The sequence below is a fragment of the Anthonomus grandis genome, chromosome 4 (genome assembly GCF_022605725.1).
Source record: "Anthonomus grandis grandis chromosome 4, icAntGran1.3, whole genome shotgun sequence".
NCBI classification, from domain to species: domain Eukaryota; kingdom Metazoa; phylum Arthropoda; class Insecta; order Coleoptera; family Curculionidae; genus Anthonomus; species Anthonomus grandis.
In genome coordinates, this window is record NC_065549.1 from 39,370,928 (window position 1) to 39,384,953 (window position 14,026).

The window sequence follows — 14,026 nt, forward strand, 5'->3', positions numbered from 1 at the left end:
CAGGGCTCTTCTTTCGTTTTTTTTCATGTTTTTTTAGATGATTTTTTTGTGGGTGTTTTATCTATTATCGTTGATAATAAACTTTGACTTGCCACACTTTTGCCAGCCTCGATAATAATTTTTTTCGGGGGTAATAACTAATTCGGGGTAGTTTTTAAATTTTTTAGGTGACTGATTATTGTGTTACTCCAGGCCTGATCATTATTCTCACCATTTTCATCGATGTGTAAATTTCGTGGAATTTTATTTAAAACTTTGTTGGGATCGAGCGGAAAAATTCCACATGCCTTAAAACCAGCAATGGAATTTTCTTTCGACTTTATGCCAACCTTTTCCACACTCTGTCTCAGCAGCCTTGGAAACTCCGTTTTAGGAATGACTCCACGGTGTTTTAGTTTCCATTGTTCCAAGGTGGATCTCCATGCAGCTTTTAAAGGCCTAAAATACGCGACATCGAGCGGTTGAAGCAAATGAGTTGAATTGGGAGGGAGTAAGACAAAATCAATTTCATTATTCTCACATTGCTGTACGACATTAGTGGTAATGTGGCAATTTAAGTTATCGCCTATTAAAACTTTACGCTCAGCAAGCTTTCGAAAATAAGGCATGACAATTGTCTTAAACCAGTCCTCAAATATATCAGAGTCAAACCATCCACTCATGCTTCTGTTATATCTTGCTCCTTCAATTCCTCCCTCTGTCCAACCATCATAGGAATGTTTTGCCTTGTATACCGTATATGGAGGCAGTAATGTTCCATCAGCGGCTATTGCAAACATCACAGTTGTGCTGGTCTTTGAGGAGTCTATTAACCTATGGGCATGCTTTGCACCTCTTTTTGTAATTACTTTAGCCGACCCGGGATCATCCACAAAATTGGTCTCGTCGTAATTGATAATATTTTGAGTAGGGACGTCTTTCAACGTGACCTGCAAGTTTTCAAAATATTTTTGAATAACCTCGCGGGTTAATGCACCTCTAACGCGTTTTGTATTTTCAGCCAACTTAACGGTAAGGTCTTTATTTCTGCTCATAAAACTTTTGAACCAGTCCATCCCTGGCATATTTTCTTTAAATCTGGAATCCCTTACTCCTAGTCTATTTAGATATTGTTGCACAATTGCTCTAACATCTGTACTTTTTAATGGGAATCCCCAGTCGGCGCAAATTTTGATTGTCTCCTTTAGTCTTAGCTCTTGCTCACCACTTAGTACAGGCTGTCGACCATATTTTAAAGAATGTTTGCCATGATATCTTCTTTGAATGGTACTGAAAGGTACACCAAATCTTTCAGATGCTTGTCTCATGGACATATCACCTCGTCTAACCGCTGCCACTGCTCGACGAACATATTCTTGATCGTAGTTACATTTTCCCTGCGGCCCCAATTTTTTTTTGTAAATTCTCGGCATGCTAAAAAGACCAAAACTAATAAAAAAATATTTCTTATATAAAAAATTATTTAAAAAAAAAGTTCTAAAAAATTTAATCATAAATTTACAGCGACACTTAAATGATTCATTTTACCCATTAAAGTTACCATCTTAGAAAAAAAAAATGCTAAAATTCAACAAAAAAAAAATTACCAAAAATTAAGCACAAATTTGTTTATTAATGTCTAATAAACACATTAACTACATTCAAGTAAATAAATATTAATATTGATCACTTCCGCAACCAATCGTTTCCAAAGTTTTGTAAAATACAAAAAAATCGTTTAACCGGAACATGTCGTTATGGTACTCACGTGTATTTTTTTGAGCAGCGAAACACACCCTACCACATACAAAGACATACTAACGAGGTCATCTCGATGCAATAATGTCACTATATGGGGCAGGTCTGCGACGGGATCGACTTTTTTGCGGAAATACCCGATTAATTCATTTTACCCACTGTGATTCACTTAACCCCGTTTGACGGTAACTAAGTTGATTAATAAATTTGAATTTTTAATTTGAAGTATAAGGTAAACAACCAGTTATTGACATTTCACCAATCATTGACACCATTCTACAATTTTCCCTAAAATAAGAAAACGCATTTGAATTTCGTATTAAATGTGAAACCTATTCAATCCTCTGTAAATCTGGCAACCCAGAACATATTTCCAGAATTTTCTGGTCAGTCATTTTGTCAGGTCAGTTCATGTTGTAAACCCGTGTTCCAAATTTTTTGTGATTTTTGTGACCCATTCTAAAAATTTAGCATTAGTATGTATTGTTATTTTCTGTGGTTTATTTTTGTTTAAAAAGTTAAAAATGAATTAAAAATTCTCCCCATATTTATTTGTTTACAAGAAAATGGAGGTGTCAATAACTGGTTTCAAGGACTATTCCTTCCACCAGTTATTGACACAACTGTCAACTATTGGTTTTTAATACTTTTGACCAATCACATTTTGAGTGTGAAATACGTATCAAGACAATGATGCCAATATTTCATTTTTTTCAAACAAAGTAATGATGACAATATTCGGATGAGCCAAAACTAAACATATTTAAGTCCTTCTGCTTTTTCAGAAATGTCGCCTAGAAGAAATTATACCTCTGACCAAATGACAGCTGCACTGACGGAAGTAAGAAATGGTGTACCAGTTGCAGTGGCTGCTCGAAACCACCAGGTTCCACGGACAACCCTACTTGATAAGATGCAAGGAAAGTCTGAAGTTGTTTGTACCATGGGGCCCTCAACAATACTTAGCAAGCATGAGGAATCCCTATTGGTTAAATGGATTATTGAACTATCTGAAAGACATTTTCCCGTTTCAAAAATGCAGCTTTTAGATTCAGTTCAAAAAATCATGAGTCATTCAAAACTGGCAAAATCATTTACTAACAATAATCGTCCTAGCGACAAATGGTTTCTGCTATTTTTGAGGAGACATCCGGAAATTTCACAAAGAATATCACAGAATTTGACAACATCCAAAGAAAGTGTAACTTCAGGACAAATTCATAGATGGTTTCAGGAAATAAAGGAGTATCTAACGTCCCATGATCTCTATCAAGTAACTGATGACCCCATAAGGGTATTCAATGCTGACGAAAGCGCATTTTACCTCTCACCCAAAGAAGGAAAAGTGTTCAAAGTGAGCAAAAAAAGAAGACAAAAACATTTATCGTGCAGCAGGAAATGATAAAGAAAACTTAACTGTAGTGGTAACAGCTAATGCAGCTGGTAATATTGCACCGCCGATGATAGTTTTGGCCTATGAGGGAATTCCATCTGCCATAGCTTCAAGTGTGCCTAAAGATTGGGCATTGGGTACATCCGAAAATGGGTGGATGTTTTCAAGCACTTTTTATGAATATATCACCAATATATTCAATCCATGGCTCATAAAAGAGGAGATTCAAAAACCTGTTCTCTTTTTTGTAGATGGCCATGTGTCTCGCCATTTATTAACATTCTGCAGTGATAATGGCATTGAGTTGATAGCTTTATATCCCAATTCTACACACGTCCTTCAGCCTATGAACATTGCAGTATTTAGGCCCTTTAAATTAGCCTACAGAAATGAGGTACAGGATTGGAGGATGAAAAACTTTGGCAATAGGCTTCAGAAGATGCACTTTGGAGGTGTGTTTAAAAAGGCCCTGGAACACATTAAATCAGAAACCATTCAAAATGGTTTTAAATCTTCAGGATTATGCCCCTTTAATGTTGACAATGTACATTTTAGTAAAATTTCTGCCAAAAATGACGATTCAAGTGACATCCCTGTAGCTGCTATGGCTTCAAACGCTACAAAAGATAAGTCCCTGCTTGCCTTGAAAAATTTTGAGAGCAGAATTGACCAAGAAAAGCTAACTACATTCAGGAACTCCTTAAACCAACATTCTTGGGATGGTCCAGTGGAAGATAAGCATTTATTCGAAATTTGGAAAAATTGGACACTAGAAACATGTTCAGATGTTCAACATGCAGAAGTAACAAATAAAAAGGGGCCATGGAGTTGCAGATAATCGATTTAGCCATTCTCCCACTAATCTTGCTCCTGCTTCTGTTACCGAAGATCTTTGCACTCCAACAAATATAACTGATGATCAGCCGAGCATATCTTATAATAACACTCATGACCAGCCAAGCACCTCCTTTCAAACCCTTGATGCATGAAATGTTCCAACTCCTTTTAAGAAGGCGTTATTTTGGCCCGACCCAAAACCTCAAACAAAAAAAAGGAAAATGAAGGAAAAAATTCCATCTGTTGTCACCTCTGACGCATGGCGAAGATATCACGCCAAAAAAGAAAACGAGAAAATAGAAGAAAAAGAAAAAAGGAAATTTAAAAGGGAACAAAAACTTTAAAAGAAAGAGAAGCCACAAGAAGAGAGTTCTGGTGAGAAAGAAGAATGGATAGAGAATGGAAACAGTTCGGATGATGTAGACCTCTTTGAAGATCCAAACAAATAATTTTGTTTAAGTTTCTAACGGAGACATTCAAATAGGAAATTTTATTTTAATGAAGTTTCTTGACGGCAAAAGAAAGAGCACTACATACCGATATGTTTGTATTGTGCAGGAACTAGTTGACAATGATGACATTAGGGTAATGTCAATGAAATCTTTGGGTGGAGACAAAAAAATGTTTGTGTGTGATGAAAATGATGTGTCATATATAAAAAAAATAGTGTTATTGGTGTGTTGCCTACCCCTGATTTATTATCTTCTGGTGAGCGAATTAAATATGAATTCAAATCACTTGGGGATGTTTTTGAAGCTTAAGTACTAAAACAAAATAATATATCAAGGCCAATGCATGTCATTCTATGCATGTGCATAGATGTTTGTATTTCAGTATGTTTAAATAAAGCTTTTGTAGTATATTTCCAAAATATGCAATATGACAGTACTTTTAACTGGTCTTTTATTAGTGTCTACTACTGGCTGTCAATCATTGGTTTTTTTGGATATGATAATGTCAATAACAGGTATTTTGACAAAACTGATTTTTAATATTTTTTGCAACGCATATTTGTATTCTTAAAGCGTTTCGTTGTATTAATTGCTTAAAGGAAAAAATAAACTATATGTTGTAGCAAAATTTTACTGCAAAATGTTATATAAAAAATATTTATCATGATTTTCATGAAATACTCCCGTTGTACTGTCAATAATTGGTTATTTACCTTAACAGTTTCTTATACTTTTTAGGTTTTATAGAAAATACCCAACCCAACCCAAAAAAATGTTTAGGGTTTTTTTATAGTTGCTAATGATTTCAAATTCTTATTGCGTTGAATGATTATTTTACCCAAATATTCAATCAACGCTTATAGTGTAGTTTGTTCAGTTGATATGAATTATATGTATCCCTAAGTTATAATACAATATGTATAACAAGTAATTAATGAGAACTTGGTTTTTCTGCTTGCTTTTTCTTCTCTTTTAATTTTACAGCAGATAAATTCAATAAAAATGAAATGAACCGTTTCTGAAAAAAAAATCCCACTATGCTTACCCGTCATTCCATTGAATGGCCACTTAGATCGCCAGATTTGTCTCCCCTCAATTACTTTTTATGGGGATATTTAAAAAGTAAAGTGTATGTCACTAAACCAGCGAGTTTAGAAGATTTAAAAGAATAAATGCGCCAGGAAATTACAAATATTAGTTCAGATGTCATTGACAATGTTCAAAAATTATTTTTAAATTTCTTTAATTTTACATTTTATCACAATTTTTCCTTCAAAATTGCTTATGTAACCACTATTCATTCGTACTATATCCTTTGTAAAAAAATACGTTCTTTCTGATTCTGCATTAAAAAATGGGGGTTTTCATTTAAAAATCATATTAATGACGTCATATCTTTTTTTTGACTCACCTTGTATAGTTAATTTCCACGTAGAAAAACCATCAACCATCAACGGGTTTTATAAAATTTCTCAATCGCTTTACGGATGTATATCGTATTTGCATTTCATTGGATTTCAAATTTTGGCTTAGAAATTAATAGATTGCATGAACCCAACTGATCAATAAGCGTCAACTAAAGACCTAGTAGACTATTATTTATTATCTATTAATTGCTAAGTCAAAATCAAAAAATTGTAATAATATAATGCGCATTGCGCAAAGGAATTCGAATAAAAATCACTGTAATATAGAAGGCGCATCCACCAACCCGTCAGAAAGAGAAAATCTCTGATTTAGTTTATTTTTTAGTCCAGAATGGCACTGGAATTCATAGCCATGTGTTACCATTGCTGATACTGTTTTAGGGGGATATGTTCTGTAATCTAATCATCGAATTTAATACTTTTGGTATATAACGTTTGGTTACGAATAGTATGGATCTGGGAACAGACATATGCTGCGTTCTCGATTTTAGTTTTTATTTACACATCATCATACGTATGATTTTTTTGAAGTGAATATTTTTTCTTGTATTATTTTAGTCTACATGTTTTAATTTGTACGATTTTTACTACATATTTTGGGTATCTAATATGATAAAAGGAGTTAAGACCTTCAAAATAAAGTACTATCTATTCCATTCAAGATTTAAGCGATATTATGACTCCCTTCTTGGTGACCCGCCCAGGGAAACCGGAACGTACTGTATATGAAAAAATATAATAAAATTAAACTTTTCTTATAAACTAGAGGACTATGTTTCAATCGATATATTTTTTGGTACCCTTAGTATATTAAAAGAAAATAGCTTATTGGCTCATCAAGTACGTTGCAAGCAACTTTACGGTTAAATTACTTACCTCCGTTCTCCATTTTCATACAGTATTCGTACAGATAAGGTTAAGCAAAATTTCGTCACAGATTCGGCTCACTCAGCATTGATTGAATAGAAAATAATAAAATTACGCGAATATGTACTAAAATGAATTATAGCAAAATCGCGGCAGTCTGCTATAGTCTTTTGTTTGTTACCATGGCAACTATGACCAGCGCAAGTGTTTTTGGCGGATAACACAGAACACAAATATAGAGAAATGCGTGTTGCCTAATGATCAGACAGAAATTCCATTGACATTGATGACAAGGACGGGGGGCGATCAACTTGGCGTGTGGCGGGATGCATATTCCTAAATAACCGTCAATCCGTCCATTTGGGTACGGCCGGCATTTTCGCCGATCCTAATGGGTTCAGTAATGGAAAACGTATAAGCAAATTTGATTGGTTAAAAGCGATCACGTGATACTTTGTTTTGTACTCACTTTGCCGTGCAGGTTATTAGTGTTATTAAAGTGGTTATTGGTTATTAGGTCAGAGTTGAAATTGCAAAATTGAAAATCTACAGGAGGAAATAATACAAAAATGGACGTAAATGAACATATATTGCTGAATTTACCATTAGCCTATACATATTTAGTAGTGCATACTAAAGGCAATATCTAAACTAATGAGGAAGTGATGAGAATAAAAGAAGTGAAGGATAAGTCTTCTGCTGAGGCAAGTAAACAAATACACTTTTTTTTAAATTAATATTGTTATTAAATATTTATTTATAATACTGTAAAGGCTCTGGTTCACTAGCAAATCAGTTCAATAGCAAATAGTGCATTGGACTTAATTAAACACTTTTATTAATTTTTGAATTTTTAAAATATTATACTTTCAATAGGTTTGGCTTAAGAATTATGAGCAACACACGAAAACCAGCTGGAGAAAAGCTGCTACATATCCAAATTGTGGAAAAATTAATATTTACAAGGTTGATCTACGTTGCATTCATCTTACAGATAAAAGAGTTAAGGGAATAAGATCTACACGAAATACAGATTGTCCAGCAAAGCTTAATATTGTTATTAAAAGGTTTGTAATATTTTAAAGCAAAAATCTCTCCATAAAAGTATGAATGCTATGTTTTTACTATTTTTAGGTATATAGCTAAATCTAGAGCTAAAAATGTAGACCATCTTGTTGCTGAATGGCCAGCTATTGTAACATTTAAGGCTACGCATAATCATTGCATTATTAGTGCAGCAGTTTTAAAATATCGTGACATGTCAGATGAGACCAGGGCAAAACTTCAGAGCCTTTTTCGACAAGGTCATAACCCTTCATCGGCCTTGCATTGTTTAAAAACAGATTTGTTGCTGGAAAATCCAGGAAATTATTATGAAATAGCAGCAGATACTCATTATGTCCCGACACTTTCTGTAGCACATAAATTGTTTGAAAAGGAGTTTTCAAAAGAGTATGGATGTTTTACAGGTAATTTTACTTAACATTTTGCTGTTACTTTAAAGTACAAAGTGGTAGATCCAAGGTTCATTTTAGGGGGGTACAACATATACATATATAAACATACAAGGTTGTTCAAAAAGACATAAGGTTGTATCGTAATAAAAAAAATATTACCGTGACGCTGCGAGAGCTACAACTAACTATATTAACTAAAACATAAACAAATAATCAAACTGAAAAACCTGGATCTACCTATGCAGTGGTGGGTTTTAACGATAAACCTATTTTATTTTAGAAAATTTGATGTTAGAAAATTTAAAAGCAAAATTGGATGAATACATTCAAACATATAATCAAGGAAGAGCAAAGCTTTACAAAACCAAAGATGATAATCACTATTTTGTAGTTTTGTGTACTCCAATTATGTCTCGAGCTCATCAAAACATAAGTCAAAGTCGAGAGTTGGTAATGGTCGATGCTTCTGGTGGAATGGACAAACAGATACAGCGAGTATATTTCTTTATAACGCCAACAGTGGCAGGTGGCTTGCCACATAACTGATACTAAAAAGGAGTATGTTTTTGATGAAGCATTACAGGAAATGAAAAATATATTACCGCCTGACTCATTTTATAAACAAAGATACCCTACAGTATTATTAACTGACAATGACCTGAAAGAAAGAAATCCCTTAAAAAAAAATTTTGCTGGTTCTGTGCTTTTGTTGTGCCAATTTCATTTTTTAAAAGCATGTTGGACTTGGTTATGTGACACCAAGCATGGCATTTTGCAATCTAATCGACAAGAGCTATATTTAATGATAAAAAACCTTGTTTATGCTTTAAATGTAGAAGAAGCTTTAAAGCACCATACAGTAATTCTCAACAGTAATGTCTCAAAAAAGTATCCTCTTATAACCAATATTTAATATTATGGAATTACAAAGAGGACTGGGCTACCTGTTATCGACAAAAATATATGTTAAGAGGTAGTAGACACAACCAATTATGTAGAGGTGGTTTTCCGAATTCTAAAGGACTGTATCCTAAACAGAGTTATGGCCTTTAGTATCATTCAGTTGGTTGACTATATTCTTACTCGCTATGAAATGTATATGGAAAAAAGACTCATAGATTTCACGAACGGTCGATACCCAAAAGCTATGTTAAAAAGGATGTTACCCAAACAAAGAGGCAATGTGTCCTATGAGATTCAGAGATGTATTGATATGCAGGGTGTTTTTAACCTAATTTCTAGTGAAAATAAGAACCAATATTGGGTAGACATTATTAATGGTACCTGCTCTTGTGCTAAAGGCACAACAGGCAGTTTATGTTCACATGCATCCGCTGTGATTCTTCATATGCAAGACAAGCTTGAGAGTGGTTTTAATTTAATTTCTGAGAATGCCAAACAAACAATGTATTACATAGCCACAGGAAAAAAGTGCCCTAGTAATTGGTTAAAGCCGCTGAAAGAAATTCCTGTCTCCGTAAGCAATACAGAAATATTTGAAAGTAATAACGTCCTTAGTAACCCAAGTAGTAACGTACTGAAGCCTTTGGTAATTCCCGAGGAAACTTATAAAGAACCCTTGAGTACTTTAATTCAAAAGAAGGATGAAAACCATATTTTTGAGCTATTGGATACAGAAAAAATGGAACTTGAAAATTTGTTTGATAGAATAACAAAAGGTGTATAAAACCAACCAAATATGTTTGTCCCAGCAGTGCAAAAAATGCTGAGTAATACGAATAAATTTGCAAAAACAGAAACTGGTCTTATTAGTGCATTACATACATTTGGTAAATATAGTGGACTTGTACCTTTAAAAAATTGAAAGAAAACAGCACAAAATAAACAATTAAGAAGAAAACATTCCTCATTTATAGGTGTTCAATCTACAGCAATTGGTCGACGTAAAAAGTGTTTAAGCGGAAAAAAGGTAATATCAGCTGGTCGTCCTAGGCAAGGTATAAAACTTAATGTCAATTTACAAGATCACCATTACACTAAATTTAGTTCTTTACCTGTTAACAAAAAAACTCGACACAATTTACAAATTGCAGTTTATTTAAACAAAAGTATTGGTATTACGAAATGTAAAAAAAATTAAAATATATTCGGGTTTTAAAACAACGTCTGGATTGCTGATATATTTTAAACATTGTAACTTTTTATAGAAAAATGTGTAAATTCTTAATGATTAAAGTTTAAGTACACCGGACAAATATATTTGTATTTTAATTTGAATAAAAGTTCCTGGTCTAGAATTTGTTTTATTTGTTTACTTATTTTCGAGAGGATTTTACCCCAAATATATATGTAACTATCTAGGAAGGTAGCTGAGTAGGTATAGTAGATATAACTACCGAGGTAGCTAGTTATATCTGTGATTTTACATTAAGTAGCCATATTTTTAATAAGTGCATTTCTCTCACTAAAATAATAATTATTAAATAATAAAATAGTTCCTAAATATCATGTCAGTGCTTAATACATATATTATTTTTTAATACATGTATAATATGTATCCTTATTTGCGATATTTTAGGATTATGAATAGATTTCAGTTTCTTTTTGCTATAAACAACCTAAAATGTACTAAAACGTCGAAAATCCGATTTAAGCAACAAACATTTTCCTAATTTCGTTTTTCTCCGTGCGGTGAATATGCATTTACTTTTTACCAGTTTATTATCATCTTCGAATTTGGACACACACTTAATAAGAATTACACCTTAAAAGAACAGCACAAAAAATAAGAATGTTAGTTTTATATTTGAGCAAAATCGCAATTGAAAGAGCAAAGGATTTTGCTCAAATATAGGGTCGTAAACTATAGGGTGTATTATATTGTTCAGTTTATTTTGGCATTTTAATAATATGTCCCAGAGCAATATGGGAACATATTTATCGAAACACGGAAATAATTTATATTTCTTGTAATGTTTCGTAGGAACATTACAAAAGAATATAAATTAACTCCCATAAACATTATAAAAACACCCATGTAGGTATACGCATATATCTAAAAACGTTCATTAATAATTATATTTTTATATACTGATGCTTTAGCGAGAATTCGAATTATTTTAAAATATCAGGATCTTTTATTTTTATTTCAATGCATAAATATTTAAAAACGGGCGCGAAATTCTTAACTAATCAAATTTGCTTAAATGCCTCCCATTCCTGAACCCATTAGGATCGGCGAAAATGCGTACGGCCGAAGCGAGACTGCTAAATAACAGACTATTCGTCCGAACCTGCTTCTCATACGTCGGTTATACAGACAACGTACAGGAATAAAATGGTTTTTAATTTTTGCTATAGGTTTAAGTTTATTTAAGGTTTATTAGCAGTTTTTTAAACAAATAATGTAATCACTAAAATACATTCTTATTATACATTGTATAGGTATTGTTAGGTATATTAAAACATACAAACGGGCAAAATGTAAAATTAAACTATTTCTTTTGCTTGGTACCTCCCAGCCCTCTATTTTGTATTACGCACTTTTCCCGTGAGCTTTTCTGACGTCAGTTTTATCACCTGCTGATGGTCTCCCTACGATTTTTCTTTTATCTGCGGCTTATAGCAGTAGGTTGAACACTAATTTTACCACCCTTTCTTACTGTTTTGTGTCGTTGTATTCGAGCCGAATGCCTCTTGTATTTAAATGACGTATGTAGTCCACTTAACAGAGTTAAAATAGTTGATCTATATTTGTCCAAATTTTCCAAATAAGCTGTAACTGCTGGTACAACATTTTCGGGATCATTTTCTAACTGGTCAAAAATTTCTCATTCAACTTTGTCCTTAAATCTATTCTTGAGTATTCCTGATTGGGATTTGAGGCATTGGTGACTTCATTAGACACATTAGTGTCTACTACGCCTAAATTGGTATTTAATTCTGATGTGCCATTATTTATCGTAGTTAACTCATATTATTATTTATTTTTTCATTCAATCTCTTAGTAAAGGCAAGAAAGTATTCTTATTAGGTAAAGCTCCTGTAGCTAAAGGATATAATATTAATTGCTGAAAGTAAATTAAGTTTAGATATGACAGCCGCCTGATGTTTGCAGTGCTTCCCATTAAATACAATAGCACACGTACAAGTGTTAATTGTCATATCCACATGGTAGAATACCTTAGATGTAAAACTTTGAACCTTATATTGTTGGTTTCCAAGATCTCAATTACTGGGATTATATTTAACTGTCTAGGCATATATCTGTCTTGAATAATTTTGTTCACTCTAATTAAACGTATATCCAAAATTCTCTGCGTGTAAAAACTTTCAAAACTTGTACACACAAAATCTGCTAATTGCTGTAAGTTAAACTCTCGTTTTCTCTAGAGGAATATCCTTAAACAAACGAATCTGATCCTCTTATTGGCAAGTTTGGTACGAGTACACACCACTTATCAATGCGTAAGTACATTCTCTCAACATAATTCCTAAGTTTAAAATTTTTGCGCAATTCTCTTCAAAAGATTGTTTGGTAACATTGAGACTCGCCAATAACACCTCTACAAAAGGACAAAGCGCTCCAAAAAAGTTTGCTCGTGACGTCACGCGTTTGGGCCATGCACTTCGGGTTGATTTTCGGGTGAATTCAGCTGTTGTGCAGCTGTGCCTGCAACGCTGCCAGACTTTGCAGATTGCCGTGAACATTAGGATGCTCTTTTACTATCTTAAAATAATTAAATCTATATCTTTAACTGCTATTACTTTACAATTTAGTTAAAAAAAAAGAGTGCATCCTTATTTCTCTTTTTATAATTTAAACTTCCATTTTTTTCAAATTTTATCATTTATCTAATGCCTTGTTACTTGCCAATAGGCGTTCTTTCTATATAAATCTGACAACGGCGCATCTACTAGTTGTGCCACCTGATGAAACGAGAGGTTTAGGTTGTTTATATTTATGTTCTGTGGTTGCCGGTATTTCTGACGAGATCCGCAGTAAACATTAGCTCATTTTTGTGTTTTTTTTTCTAAAATCGGAACTGTTTATTTCCGCGAAACGTGTATGTTATATTTATGTACTCTTCGCGTACTTTTAAATCGCAAAATCGTATTTTCGGACTAGAAAAATCCTCGGAAAAACCGGTTCGCCGGCCGGACAACGCCCCGGTTTTATTTGTTTATATCAGACTTTAATACTTTAGTTCGTGTTTAATTTAATGTTTTTCTCCTAGTTCGGCTTGTAATTAATACCAGAGTGTAAATATGCTTCAAAAGTGTTGTGTTCCGCGTTGTAACGGAAACTATAAAAACGGACCTAAAGTGCATGTCTTCGGTTTTCCTAAGGATATAAATCCTTAGGAAACCTAAGGCGAAAATGGGTAAAAGCCATACACAGAGATGACTTTGAGCCTAGATGATTTATATGCAATACTTGAAGCAATAGACCTTACTATTATTATCCTGCCTTTGGAGGAAAATGTTACCAATAATGACAACCCTGACTGTGACCTAAATCAAAATACTGCTACCGAGACTGCTACCAATACCCTTGGCATTACTATTCTCGATCATGTCAAACCATCAAATGACATAAATAAAATGAAACTTGTGTTCGATTTTGTGTCAAATATACTAAAAAGTGTTGAAAACATTGAAGACAACAAAATAGTGCATGCTTTAGATTTTATTTGTGAATTAGCTTTGCTTACACATTAGCTTTGCTTACAACTGCAAAGGAAAGGTACAGATATTCAAGTAGTACAATAATTTTGACTTCTATAATCTATACTATTAGTCCTAATGCATACAAGTATTTACGAGGTTATGGATCCCTAATTTTACCACATCCTGAAACTATAATGGGTATTTGTAACAAACACATGACCGATC

General features: G+C 33.3%; 1 protein-coding gene across 1 annotated transcript in view; it reads right to left on the reverse strand.

The window, feature by feature from the left end:
• Positions 1-6,887, reverse strand: part of LOC126735516 (flagellar attachment zone protein 1-like) — a 55,088-nt gene extending 48,201 nt beyond the window's left edge. The window contains exon 1 of the mRNA XM_050439557.1: positions 6,723-6,887. Within this exon, the coding sequence (XP_050295514.1) occupies positions 6,723-6,741 (19 nt within the window). The 5' untranslated portion in view covers positions 6,742-6,887. The remainder of the gene's footprint in view (positions 1-6,722) is intronic.
• Positions 6,888-14,026: the final 7,139 nt, after the last annotated feature.